At 43.6% G+C, this 12,975-nt stretch overlaps 1 protein-coding gene across 1 annotated transcript in view; it reads left to right on the forward strand.

Annotated features, from left to right (window-relative positions):
* The window catches only part of LOC139384841 (carbohydrate sulfotransferase 8-like), a 205,811-nt gene that overhangs the window by 26,173 nt on the left and 166,663 nt on the right, over positions 1 to 12,975 (forward strand). Inside the window, exon 2 of the mRNA XM_071129737.1 lies at positions 11,121 to 11,326. Coding sequence (XP_070985838.1) covers positions 11,152 to 11,326 — 175 coding nt within the window. The 5' untranslated portion in view covers positions 11,121 to 11,151. The remainder of the gene's footprint in view (positions 1 to 11,120; positions 11,327 to 12,975) is intronic.

Genomic DNA, 12,975 nt, shown 5'->3' on the forward strand with positions numbered 1-12,975 from the left:
GGTAGGCAGAGAGAGTCTGGAAGGGCATCAAGGAATCTTTGGGATGTCTGAGAATTTATAGCACGACTTTTGATGCTCCTTGGTTGGGGTCTGAGCTGATTATTTGTTGCGATTGCAAACGTAATAAAATGGTGGTCCGATAGTCCAGGATTATGAGTAAAAATATTAAGATCCACAACATTTATTCCATGGGACAAAACTAGGTCCAGAGTATGACTGTGGCAGTGAGTAGGTCCGGAGACATGTTGGACAAAACCCACTGAGTCGATGATGGTTCTGAAAGCCTTTTGGAGTGGGTCTGTGGACTTTTCCATGTGGATATTAAAGTCACCAAAAATGTGAATATTATCTGCTATGACGACAAGGTCCAATTGGAATTCAGGGAACTCAGTGAGGAACGCTATATATGGCGTGTAAACAGTAGCTATAAAAAGTGATTGAGTAGGCTGCATAGATTTTATGACTAGAAGCTCAAAAGATGAAAAGTCTGTTTTATTTAATTGAAATTTGCTATCGTAAATGTTAGCAACACCTCTGCCTTTGCGGGATGCGCGGGGGACATGGTCACTAGTGTAACCAGGAGGTGAGGCCTCATTTAACACAGTAAATTCATCAGGCTTAAGCCATGTTTCAGTCAGGCTAATCACATCAAGATTATGATCAGTGATTAGGTCATTGACTATACAGGAACTGCTTTGGAAGTGAGGGATCTAACATTAAGTAGCCCTATTTTGAGATGTGAGGTATCACGATCTCTTTCAATAATGGCAGGAATGGAGGAGGTCTTTATTCTAGTGAGATTGCTAAGGCGAACACCGCCATGTTTAGTTTTGCCCAACCTAGGTTGAGGAACAGACACAATCTCACTGGGGATAGCTGAGCTGACTACACTGACTGTGCTAGTGGCAGACTCCACTAAGCTGGCAGGCTGGCTAACAGCCTGCTGCCTGGCCTGCACCCTATTTCATTGTGGAGCTAAGGGAGTTAGAGCCCTGTCTATGTTCGTAGATAAGATGAGAGCAAACATTTGAATTGGTGGTGACCTCAACAACAAAAACATTTCCGGATGGATTCTTCTCGGGTTTTTGCCTGCCATGTCAGTTCTATTATACACACAGACATTATTTTTAACAGTTTTAGAAACCTCAGAGTGTTTTATATCCAATGCTACCAATTATATGCATATCCTAGCTTCTGGGCCTGAGTAACAGGCAGTTTACTTTGGGCACATCAGTCATCCAAACTTCTGAATACTGCCCCCTAGCCTTAAGAAGTTATTAATGGGTCTTTGGTAACATAAAGTATTAGAAATATACAATATCTTCTTGTTAAAGAGCACTTGTAAGATACACTCTATGCACTCAGCTGTTGGAGAGGACTTGACAAGATGTGTCTCCCAGTGGGCATTGGCGCTTGCGTGACTAGTTGTGTGCACTCAGAATTATATTGACTCACTCTGTTAACATACACCTTTCAAATTGTGCAGAGGGTCCAGCAAGAAGCCACACATCGAACTAATAACATGTCTGCCTCTCTGCATCCAATCTTTCTCTGCCAATTGGAGGCTGGAAAATAAAAGCATTCTAGTGTTTTACTTTCAAAGTGTTGCTTTTGACTTGTTGACTACTATTCTATCTCTGTACCAAGCAAGCTGAAATAGAAAAGTACAGATAAATAACCTGACTTGAGATGTAGCACTGGAACTGGAATGGACTAGTCTTTTCCTGTGTCCTTCTCCAACTGTCCAACTGTATCAACACAACATGTAATTCTCCTCTTCATATTTCATATAATAACATTGAAATTTGCTAAATCCACCCACATGGATTTCAACTTGTGGAGGCATCTTTTTGCCAGCATGGTTGGCAGCATGTGTATGGCAGACTATTTATTTGTTCTTAAGCAGAAAGACCCTAGCTGGCAAACTAGCCTTTCATGAAAGCGTTTGAGTAAAGGACAGACTGTAACTTACACCATGGGCTAGCTAGAACACGGAAAGGCCGTGATGTGTGAGGCTAGCGTGTAGTCAGCTGTTCCGAATCCTTAAATGCACTTAATGCACTTCAAAACCAAACCAATCCACACGGGACTGCCCACAATTTTACCTGGTGAAATGGTGCTGACCACAAAACAAACAGAATATTCAGAGAATATATAGAGAAATATATGATGGTCTGATGCTCACAGACTTGGTCAGTTGACACTACCCCCATGTCTAGGAGAGGCCTTTTTACATGTCTTGTCATGCTTGTCACTGAATGCAAAACAAACGCCATTCCCCACTGGGCACAGATGTCAATTCAACATCTATTCCACATTGGTTCAACATCATTTAATTGAAATGACTTGGAAACAACATTGATTCAACCAGTTTGTGCCCAGTGGGCCCTCATTTTGGATGGAAAGACAGATCTGTACTGTCTTTAGTTACTTAATTTTATTTTGCGTATTTTTGATACTGAATGTTATCTGATCTTCAACCAAAACCTAATATTAGATAAAGGGAACCTGAGTGAATAAATAACACACAAAAATGGATACTTATTTGATTTATTTAATTAACAAAGTTATGCAACACCCAATACCCCTATGTAAAAAGTAATTTCCCCCTGGTTTTCCACTTTTAGCTGTGATGATTGCAACCAAATGCTTCCTGTAGTTGTTGATCAGTCTCTCACATCGCAGAGGAGGAATTTTGTCCCACTCGTATATTACGCTCATATTACGCTCATGTAATTCATCCAAATAGACAAACCGACAAAATTTGATGCATCAGTGCTAGTATCTCCCAGGACTTCCTGTTTTTGGCCTTGCTTATTAATGAGGTTTATATATAGCCCCTTCACAGCTAATGAAGGACACATATTTAGTGTAATATATGCACAGCTTCCAAGGTCTTAGTCAGACTTTAGTGCAATATGAGTTTCTACGATCTATTATGATGTGGCATCATATTACAGCATTATGTATACACTTTAATATGGGTTGCTGATTGAATACAATTGTGAAGGAAAAGCAGTGTTTAATTGAATTAAACTGTAATTAGCATTATTGTGTTTGGTGCTGCAATTATTTGATTGAATGTGAAGAGCGTAATTCAGTAAAGGACAGTACAAAAGAGCACAGCTTAGGGGGCTCCTCTGCATTAGGTTTCAGGTAGGTGATAGAGTTACACCTCTCCCTCCCTCCCTTTCTTTCTTTCTTTCTTTCTTTCTTTCTTTCTTTATTTCTTTCTTTCTTTCTCTCTCTCTCTCTCTTTCTCTCTCTCTTACGTTCTCTCTCTCTATGAACCTAACCGTTTGTATTTGAATTAGTATATTGAGTGAACAGAAAGTCCAGGGACAATACGTAAAGACTTTGTCAGAGCCTAATACTTAAACAACATTTGAGACACTTCCATGTTGCCCTTGGATCTCCATTCAACTTCCTGGTTTAGGTTTAACTAACTTTATTTTTCAAGGATTTAAAATGGTTCCTGCCTTGTCTGTAAAACATTAATTAAGCATTGATTAAAGGGGAGGGATGGGAGGTCAGTACAGACTCATCTCTATTGATCAGTATGTGTGTTTACCCATGCAGGCAAACAGACTTTGTGGGAGTATACATTGGGCCCAGGAAGACCAGGAACAACAGTTTCAGGGACAGTTGAAGTTTGAATGTCAAATTAACTCATTGTCAATTCGTTGTCGTATGGTATGATGCAATTTAATACTTGTCTCTTTAACTCATCTACAGTGTAGATTCTACACATGAACAATTATCATGACTGAAATACAACTGTTTGCTAAAAAACAGATGGCTATTATAGTTTTAAGGACCAACACTGCACCATTACTTGGTAACCACCTCCCTCAGTGACACCACGCTCAACACATCAACAGGTATACAATCTACACTACTGTTCAAAAGTTTGGGGTCACTTACAAATGCCCTTGTTTTTGAAAGAAAAGCTTCTTTTTTTTGTCCATTAAAATAACATCAAATTGATCAGAAATACAGTGTAGACATTGTTAATGTTGTAAATGACTATTGAAGCTGGAAATGGCTGATTTTTTATATTTTCTATATACGCGTACAGAGGCCCATTATCAGCAACCATCACTCCTGTGTTCCAATGCCACGTTGTGTTAGCTGATCCAAGTTCATTTTAAAAGGCTAATTGATCATTAGAAAACCCTTTTGCAATTATGTTAGCACAGCTGAAAACTGTTGTCCTGATTAAAGAAGCAATACATTTGTCTTTCTTTAGACTAGTTGAGTATCTGGAGCATCAGCGTTTGAGGATTCAATTACAGGCTCAAAGCTTTCTACTGGAACTCGTCAGTCTATTCTTGTTCTGAGAAATGAAGACTATTCCATTCAGGAAATTGCCAAGAAACTGAAGATCTCGTACAACGCTGTGTACTACTCCCTTCACAGAAAAGCACAAACTGACTCTACAATAGTCATTTACAACATTAACCATGCCTATACTTGTAACGGCCTTCCTCCTCCTCTTCTGAGGAGGAGTAGCGAGAAGGATCGGAGGACCAATGCGCAGCGTGGTAAGTGTCCATAACATTTATTTAAAGACATAAACTGAACACTACAAAACAATAAACGTGAAACCGAACCACTACCGTGTGGCAACAAACACACACACGGAAAACAAACACCCACAACTCAAAAGTGAAACCCAGGCTACCTAAGTATGATTCTCAATCAGAGACAACTAACGACACCTGCCTGATTGAGAACCATACTAGGCTGAACTCAAAACCCCAAAATAGAAAAAACACACCCCAACTCACGCCCTGACCATACTAAATAAAGACAAAACAAAGGAAATAAAGGTCAGAACGTGACAATACTGTATTTCTGATCAATTTGATGTTATTTTAATAGACCATTTTTTTAAACTTTTCTTTCAAGAACAAGGACATTTCTAAGTGACCGCACATTTTTGAACGGTAGTGTATGTACTGTCGTGAAACAAAAAAAGGAGATGTGAAAAGACTTTATGATGGTGAGCATTAAGATTTGCACCACCAGTAAAGACATTATCCTGTCTCTATGGCAACATTATGCAACACATATCACAACATGAAATATATCTTACCCTTGTACAAACAAACCAGACACCCAGCTTTGCTTTCCTTCTTTCATTTAATTCTTCTCACAAATGGAAATCCATACAGTAGCGCTTGGGGTTCAAATGACAAAAGTATATGCCTACCTTTTATGCCTCAGTTGTATGAAAATGAGATGTTTATGTACCGTAGCTGAGAATGAGTCATAAGAAGTTCTCAACACACAAAGAGACCGTTGTGTGCTGAGTTTATGCTATTACCTGGGAGGTTTGGCATCCCAATGGTATCCTATTCCCTTTATAGTTCACGACTTTTAGATTTTTTTCTGGATCAAAATGGGGCTTAGGTGGTAGGGGCGTGGTCGGGGCGTGGCCATGGGGGTGGTCAATGGTGCGGTCGCCGACACAACATTTTAGAGGCCCTCCTGTAGGTCTCAGTGTCACGTTCTGACCATAGTTCTGTTATTTTATTCTTTGTTTTAGTATGGTCAGGGCGTGAGTTGGGTTGTGCAGTCTATGTTTGTTTTTCTATGTTGGTTTTTCTGTTCGGCCTAGTATGGTTCTCAATCAGAGGCAGGTGTCGTTAGTTGTCTCTGATTGAGAATCATACTTAGGTAGCCTGGGTTTCACTTTTGGTTTGTGGGTGTTTGTTTCCGTGTGAGTGTTTGGGCCACACGATACTGCTTCGGTTTTGTATATTTCACGTTTATTATTTTGTTCCAGTGGTCAGTTGTGTTTTTGAATAAATCAATATGGACACTTTTGGTGCGTTTTGGTCCGATCCTTCTTCCACCTCTGAATGCCGTGACACTCAGTGACAAAATGTAGTTATTAAGCTAATTTCCTGCAATTCTACACATCTTGCCATGGCTGATGCTATCTGAGTGATTCAACATCATAACAACATCAATGGGGGCCCCATGCCAAGACAAAACTACTCCTGAATGCATAATTAGTAGATTTTTTGATTGATTCTCCCTGACTGTCTAGCTTTTATTTTGGTGATTGTTAGTTCTTATTTAAAACAATATAGGTCCATTATCTTTTCTACAGTCCTTTTAAGTCCTTTGAAGTTTACACTGAAAACATTTAATTATCCCGATTTTCAATTCTAATAATAATAATAATAATAATATTGTTTGGACATAAGCGGTCTGAAAAAACACTAGGGCGACCCGCCCAAAATGTTTGTATGCAGAAAAAACCCTGCTTTTGACCAGGGACCACAAGGCTAGGGTTAAAAGTAGTGCACTATATAGGGGATAGAATGCCATTTGGGACACACCCATACTGTACTGAGAAACTGTTTCCTCAACAAACTTCCCTCCATTTCCTCTTCGCTATTCTCCACTGCATCCCTATAATAATTATATGAATGTCTTTCATTGGAGACTTTCACAATACCAGGTGCAACTCCTTTTCCCTCTCTAGCCTCATGCTGTGGTACTCTTTAATGAGCTCCCAGTAGCTGGTCTGCTGGGTTTCAGGCTGCTTTAGCTGGAATATTACTCGAATGTGCTCATTAAATATAATTCTGCATTTTGCACAATATCGATATGTAAACCCAGATTAAGATTTTTTTTTTTTACCATTGTCTTAACGAGATATTGTGTGTGTGTCATTTTTGCATGTTGCTTGTAGCACACTGTAGATGTTCTGCAGGTTAAGGTCAGGAAGTCAAATGGGCCGAATATGAAGCTCTCTGGTCTGAATTTGTAATTCTATGTAACAGCATTGACAATAGTCCAGTGATTGGACACTCACACTATGGCTTTGCATTTATTGAATTAAGGATGTTTAAAAAGCATTCACTAAGTCCAAAGCTTCATATAGCAGTGTAGCTAGGACATTGGCACTCTCAACCGTGCTATCTAATATTCCGTCTTTTCACACCTGAACATGGGAGCACTACTGCAGGGGCTGTCTGTATGTTAATAGCCTAACTGTGACTTCATCTGTAGCATTTGCTGTTATGCACCATAGAGAGAATAGCTACTCTAAAGGTGTTTGGGTGTTATGTGTGAGGGTGTTTGAGCATGTCTGTTTGCGTCTGAGCCGTCATCAGCCCTTTGTCTGAGTGTGTCTGGGTGTACGTGTCCCCTGCAGAGCCAGCCACTGGCAGCCAGGTCACCGTCACAGGGGGCAGGGGAATGTGTGAGGTGGCTGGGGGCCGCTGCCGGCTGAGGTGTGGGGCTGACTGTATGTTAGATGGGGGAATTGTGGGATGTTACGTATGTCAGCAACATGAACAGAAAGAGAGCGAGACATTGCCACTATCATACTGTAGCCAATTGGACAACCGGAACAAAGGAGTGCAGAAACAGACCTATGCATTAGCTGTGCTTGATTGAATTTGCTGAGCACAATGGAAACAACATAATAATCCCAAAAGTGCAAATATTTCCCGCCTGGTGCCCCAGGCAGCCTCAGTCAGTTGCTCAGATTATTTGAAAGAAAATAAATACCATCTGAGCACTGGTCTTTTCTACATAACAGAATAACAGTCAGTTTGGTGGCTAATCTCATTTACTGATGGGTAATCTCCATCACAGCAGCAGAACGGATTACTCCTGACCACAGATCAGCCAGCTGCCATAAATAAGGACAATTAGCTCTGCGGTGAATATGATTTTGCCTCCCATTTTACCCCGGTCAAACCCTGGGCTCAGGTAGTAATTGAATAGTGAATGGAATAGGGCCACCAACTGAATCTTTCTTTGTCCCTTTGTTATGGTGCCAATAATTTAATTTGGACCATAAATCGTTTCTGGGCCACCTGTTTCAGTATTGCCAAGGGAAGTTAGATATGCAGTAAGTTATACAGAACAGAATACAAGTTTGTCATTGCAAGATGTGCTACGTTCAGTCCACATGCAGTTTTTGTGTTTTTCCTGTAATCATACTTTAAAAGACCACAGTGCATACTAAATACTAATAGCTATATCCCATAAATGGGAATTGGGAATATGGTAGAAAAAATGAAACATTATTATCAGAATACATTTTGCAAACATCCTTGTGTGTTTGCTTAATGAATTCAGCAGATGGATACATACACTTCTCAGCGTTTGATCCAGTTGATCAGAGGACGTGTGTTTCCAGCAAAACAATAGATGCATATAAGAATTAGATATGTTCCTGGCTGATTGTACTGGCTGATTTATCCATGACTGAAGGCCAGCCAAAGTTGTTTGATATCTGATTGACTGCTATTGGTCATGACATCAGGTTATGACATCAGTTCATAACTCATACGGGCTGATGAATTGTTTCTTATTTTCAATTATATGTGTTCATTATTTATATTCTTCTAGTCTCATTCTGTATATTTATAAACGCCGTTGATGACCCACTATTCACCAGTATCTAGTTAACTTGTTACCTGTTACACCTGTTACGCACAGGTGCTGTCACGGCCGTCATAAGAAGTGGACCAAGGTGTAGCGTGGTAAGCGTACACTTTCCTTTTTATTTTGGAATGACGCCAACAAAACAAGAAACAAAAGGAACAACCGTGAAGCTTCCGGGGCTTTAGTGCCACAAACAAAGTTAACTACCCACGCTGAAGGAGGGAAAAAGGGCTACCTAAGTATGATTCCCAATCAGAGACAACGATAGACCACTGTCCCTGATTGAGAACCATACCCGGCCAAAACATAGAAATAAAGAAACAGAACACAAAACATGGAATGCCCACCCCACATCACACCCCAAAAGGTGCGGACTCTGGCCGCAAAACCTGAACCTATAGGAGAGGGTCTGGGTGGGCATCTATCCGCGGTGGCGGCTCTGGTGCGGGACGTAGACCCCGCTCCACCTCTGGCTCACCCCACTTTGGTAGCGCCTCTGGTGTGGGGACCCTCGCCGCCAACCCTGGACTGAGGACCCTCTCTGCGGGCCCCGGACTGGGAACCCTCGCTGCGGACCCCGGACTGGGCACCCTCGTTGCGGGCCTCGGACTGGGCACCATCGCTGCGGGCCCCGGACTGGGCACCCTCGCTGTGGGCCCCGGACTGGGCACCCTCGCTACGGGCCCCGGACTGGGCACCCTTGCTGCGGGCCCCGGACTGGGCACCCTCGCTGCAGGCCCCGGACTGGGCACCCTCGCTGCGGGACCCGGACTGGGGACTCCGGACTGGAGGCCGTCACTGTAGGCTCCGGACTGGAAGCCGTTGCTGGAGGCTCCGGACTGGAGAACGTCGCTGCAGGCTCTGGACTGGGGACCGTCGCTGGAGACTCCGGACTGGGGACCTTCGCTAGAGACTCCGGACCGGAGGCCGTCGCTGGAGGCTTTGTGCCATGACTCCTCACTGGAGGCTTCGTGCCATGGATCATCACTGGAGGCTTCTTGCCATGGATCATCACTGGAGGCTTCTTTCCATGGATCATCACTGGAGGCTTCTTGCCATGGATCATCACTGGAGGCTTCGTGCCATGGATCATCACTGGAGGCTTCTTTCCATGGATCATCACTGGAGGCTTCTTGCCATGGATCATCACTGGAGGCTTCGTGCCATGGATCATCACTGGAGGCTTTGTGCCATGGATCATCACTGGAGGCTTCGTGCCATGGATCATCACTGGAGGCTTCTTGCCATGGATCATCACTGGAGGCTTCTTGCCATGGATCATCACTGGAGGCTTCGTGCCATGGATCATCACTGGAGGCTTCGTGCCATGGATCATCACTGGAGGCTTCGTGCCATGGATCATCACTGGAGGCTTCATGCCATGGATCATCACTGGAGGCTTCGTGCCATGGATGATCACTGGAGGCTTCTTGCCATGGATCATCACTGGAGGCTTCTTGCCATGGATCATCACTGGAGGCTTCTTGCCATGGATCATCACTGGAGGCTTCGTGCCATGGATCATCATTGGAGGCTTCTTGCCATGGATCATCACTGGAGGCTTCTTGCCATGGATCATCACTGGAGGCTTCGTGCCATGGGTCAGCAATGGAGTGAGGAGACGTTTGGGCAGTCTGGTCCGTGGAGCTGCCACAGCGCTCACCAGGCTGGGGAGACATACAGGAGGCTTAGTTCTGGCAGCAGGCACAGGACTCACCAGGCTGGGGAGACATACAGGAGGCTTAGTTCTGGCAGCAGGCACAGGACTCACCAGACTGGAGAGACATACAGGAGGCTTTGTCCTTGGCAGAGCCACTGGATACACTGGGCTGTGGAGGCGCACTGGAGGTCTCGAGCTTAGAGCTTAGAGCTGGCTGGTTGCTCACCCTAGCCCGGCAGCTGCGGGGAACTGGGATGTAGTGCACCGGGCTGTGAACGCGCTCCACCGCATAACACGGTGCCTCACCAGTATGACGCTCGCCACGGTAAGCACGGGGAGTTGGCTCAGGTCTCCAACCTGACTCAGCCAAACTGGCTCTCTAAGGTGACAGGTGCGTCTTCTTAAGTGCGTGTCTCCACTTCATTTGTTTGTACAGCACTGATGAAGGCATAGCAACTGAAACGGATGCTCCTTTTTATATTTAGCACTTTGCACTTTCACCTTTTTTGATTACATAAAGTATATTTTTGCATCCCGCCTCCTTGGTTTTTTCCTTTTTCTCTCGTGCACCGGCCACCATTCATTAAGCCTGAGCAGGGACCCTCATTCTGGCTCACTGATTCATAAAAAACATGGCTTCTAGATTTAATGTCAAGTTGTCCACAGTTTAACACATTTAGGACGTATGTTGTTTGATGTAATTTGCAAACAGACTTCAAAGAGCCTATGTTTATCATTAATACTGCACAGTATGTATTTGAAGTAGTTCCTGCTTATAAAATGTAACATCTCTGGTCATTCACATACATTATGTTTATTAATCTTGGATGGTAAGCATTTGGCAGGTCAAAGAGAATGTGTTTCTATAGTTGTCACTCAGTAAGGTGAACACAAGCTGTTGAAGATCCATGATTAGCCTACCTATATTAACGTCATTATAACCTATTTAATCCTATGTCATGTCATGCTATGTCCTATATTGTGCTGCAATATCTTATATCCTGTCCTATCTGGGCTGACTGTCCCTGTTCTCTCTCCCCAGGCAGCAGTCTGAGCTGAGGCAGGATAGCAGGATGCTGTGGGTGGAGTGTAGGATAGTGGACGCCCTGCGTGGGAGAAGACGGATGAGGGCCACGGCCGTCAAGCTGCCCTGCTCCTTCTGGTTCCTGCTGCTGTTCGGGGCCGGAGGCCTTGTCCTCTTCATACACCTCCAGGACCTCTCAGAGATGGTCCAGCAACAGGCTCCAGGTCAGTGGGAGAGAAATTATACCCTATTCTACAGTCAGTTTCTACTGACCTGAAACTGGAATGGGTTGATACTATCATCAGTACTGTATGTTGTGAAAGAAGCGTGACACACATACAAATAAACCCTAATACATCAGTTCACATGCATGTACACATGTACTATATATATTGTTATTGTCAACCTGCTCCTCTATTGGATTAAAGTTTGATAAGAACCGTACCAAGTTTGCATACTGAAAATGTAAAGCAATTGGTTATGAGTTATCATCAGACAATGCCAGGATGTCAACTGTAAATGAGGGCAATGTCCTTGGTGGTGCACTGTGAGGACACCACTGGTGAACACCTGCTACAACACCACATGAATGAGCCACACACTGAGAGATAGAGAGATATGGGGAGAGCGCTGGGGAGAGAGAGAGGGCTAGGATGTAGATAAGAGGGAGGGAGGGAGAGAGGGAGGGAGAGAGAGAGACTACACAAAGAGAGATGGAGAGATGGGGGAGGCTCTGTGCACCGCTGTGTGTGGGTCTATCATGTGTCACCCGTGCTGTGTGTCATCATCAGTATCAGACAGGATGAGTACTGTGTCAGCCTCTCTATCAATAAGAGGTACTTACGGAGAGTGAGAACTCTCCTGGCTCTAATATTCGACTGTTAGATGCTCGTGCGGGTAATAATACACACGCACGCACATACACACACACACACACACACACACACACACACACACACACACACACACACACACACACACACACACACACACACACACACACACACACACACACACACACACTGCCAAGTGGCAAGTGTGTCTAACCTGGAAACTGCAGTGCTAGTGGGCCACACAGATTGTAGAAATGGCAAGGTGTTTTGGTTTGTCTATTCAGAAGGAGCACCATGCCAAGTTCAATGTCATGGAGACAAGATAGTGGCATGTCCTTTTTTTATTGAGGATTTGGTGTTTATGTGGGGTGGTCCTTTGTAGCTCAGTTGGTTGTAACCTAGAGTAGTGGGTTCAATTCCCAGGTCCACCCATACATTACATTTATTCACACATGACATGGCATATATTATATTATTACGATAAGCACTTAATGAATTTGAAGTATTTAAACTGCTGACATACTGTACAGTAATTGTACTGTACGAGTATCCATTTTCACAGCAAAAGCAAGCATGCAAGCACTATCCATGCACTGATTTAGTTAGAAAGAAACAATGCTAATTTCACAAATGATGTATGACACATGAAGTGTTACAATGAACATTCAGTGACTTCAGTATAGCTTACACCGCTGGAAAGATAATGCTGAACGGTATCTATGCCTTAAGCTACGATGCCTCACTTCCGCCAGAAGCTCATCTCTAATAGTGTTGAGTATTAATACATTGGATGTCAGCTTCTATCTATCTTCCTCTCTCCACTGCTCATCCTCTTTGTCTGGCTGTGGAGTGTAGTCACAGTCAGTGGAGTGCTTTGGTCCCCCATGGTTAAGATAACACTCACAATAGCCGAACAGGAACCAGCAGTTTAACAGGCTGGGCAACAGTCTCTCCTGATCACCACAGTAACTGTTTAAGGGACAATCGAGGGGAAGCCCACTAGCTACCAATCTCCTGGGGAAAAGACATGGCTCAAAGTC

This window comes from Oncorhynchus clarkii, chromosome 26 (assembly GCF_045791955.1).
Source record: "Oncorhynchus clarkii lewisi isolate Uvic-CL-2024 chromosome 26, UVic_Ocla_1.0, whole genome shotgun sequence".
NCBI classification, from domain to species: Eukaryota; Metazoa; Chordata; class Actinopteri; order Salmoniformes; family Salmonidae; genus Oncorhynchus; species Oncorhynchus clarkii.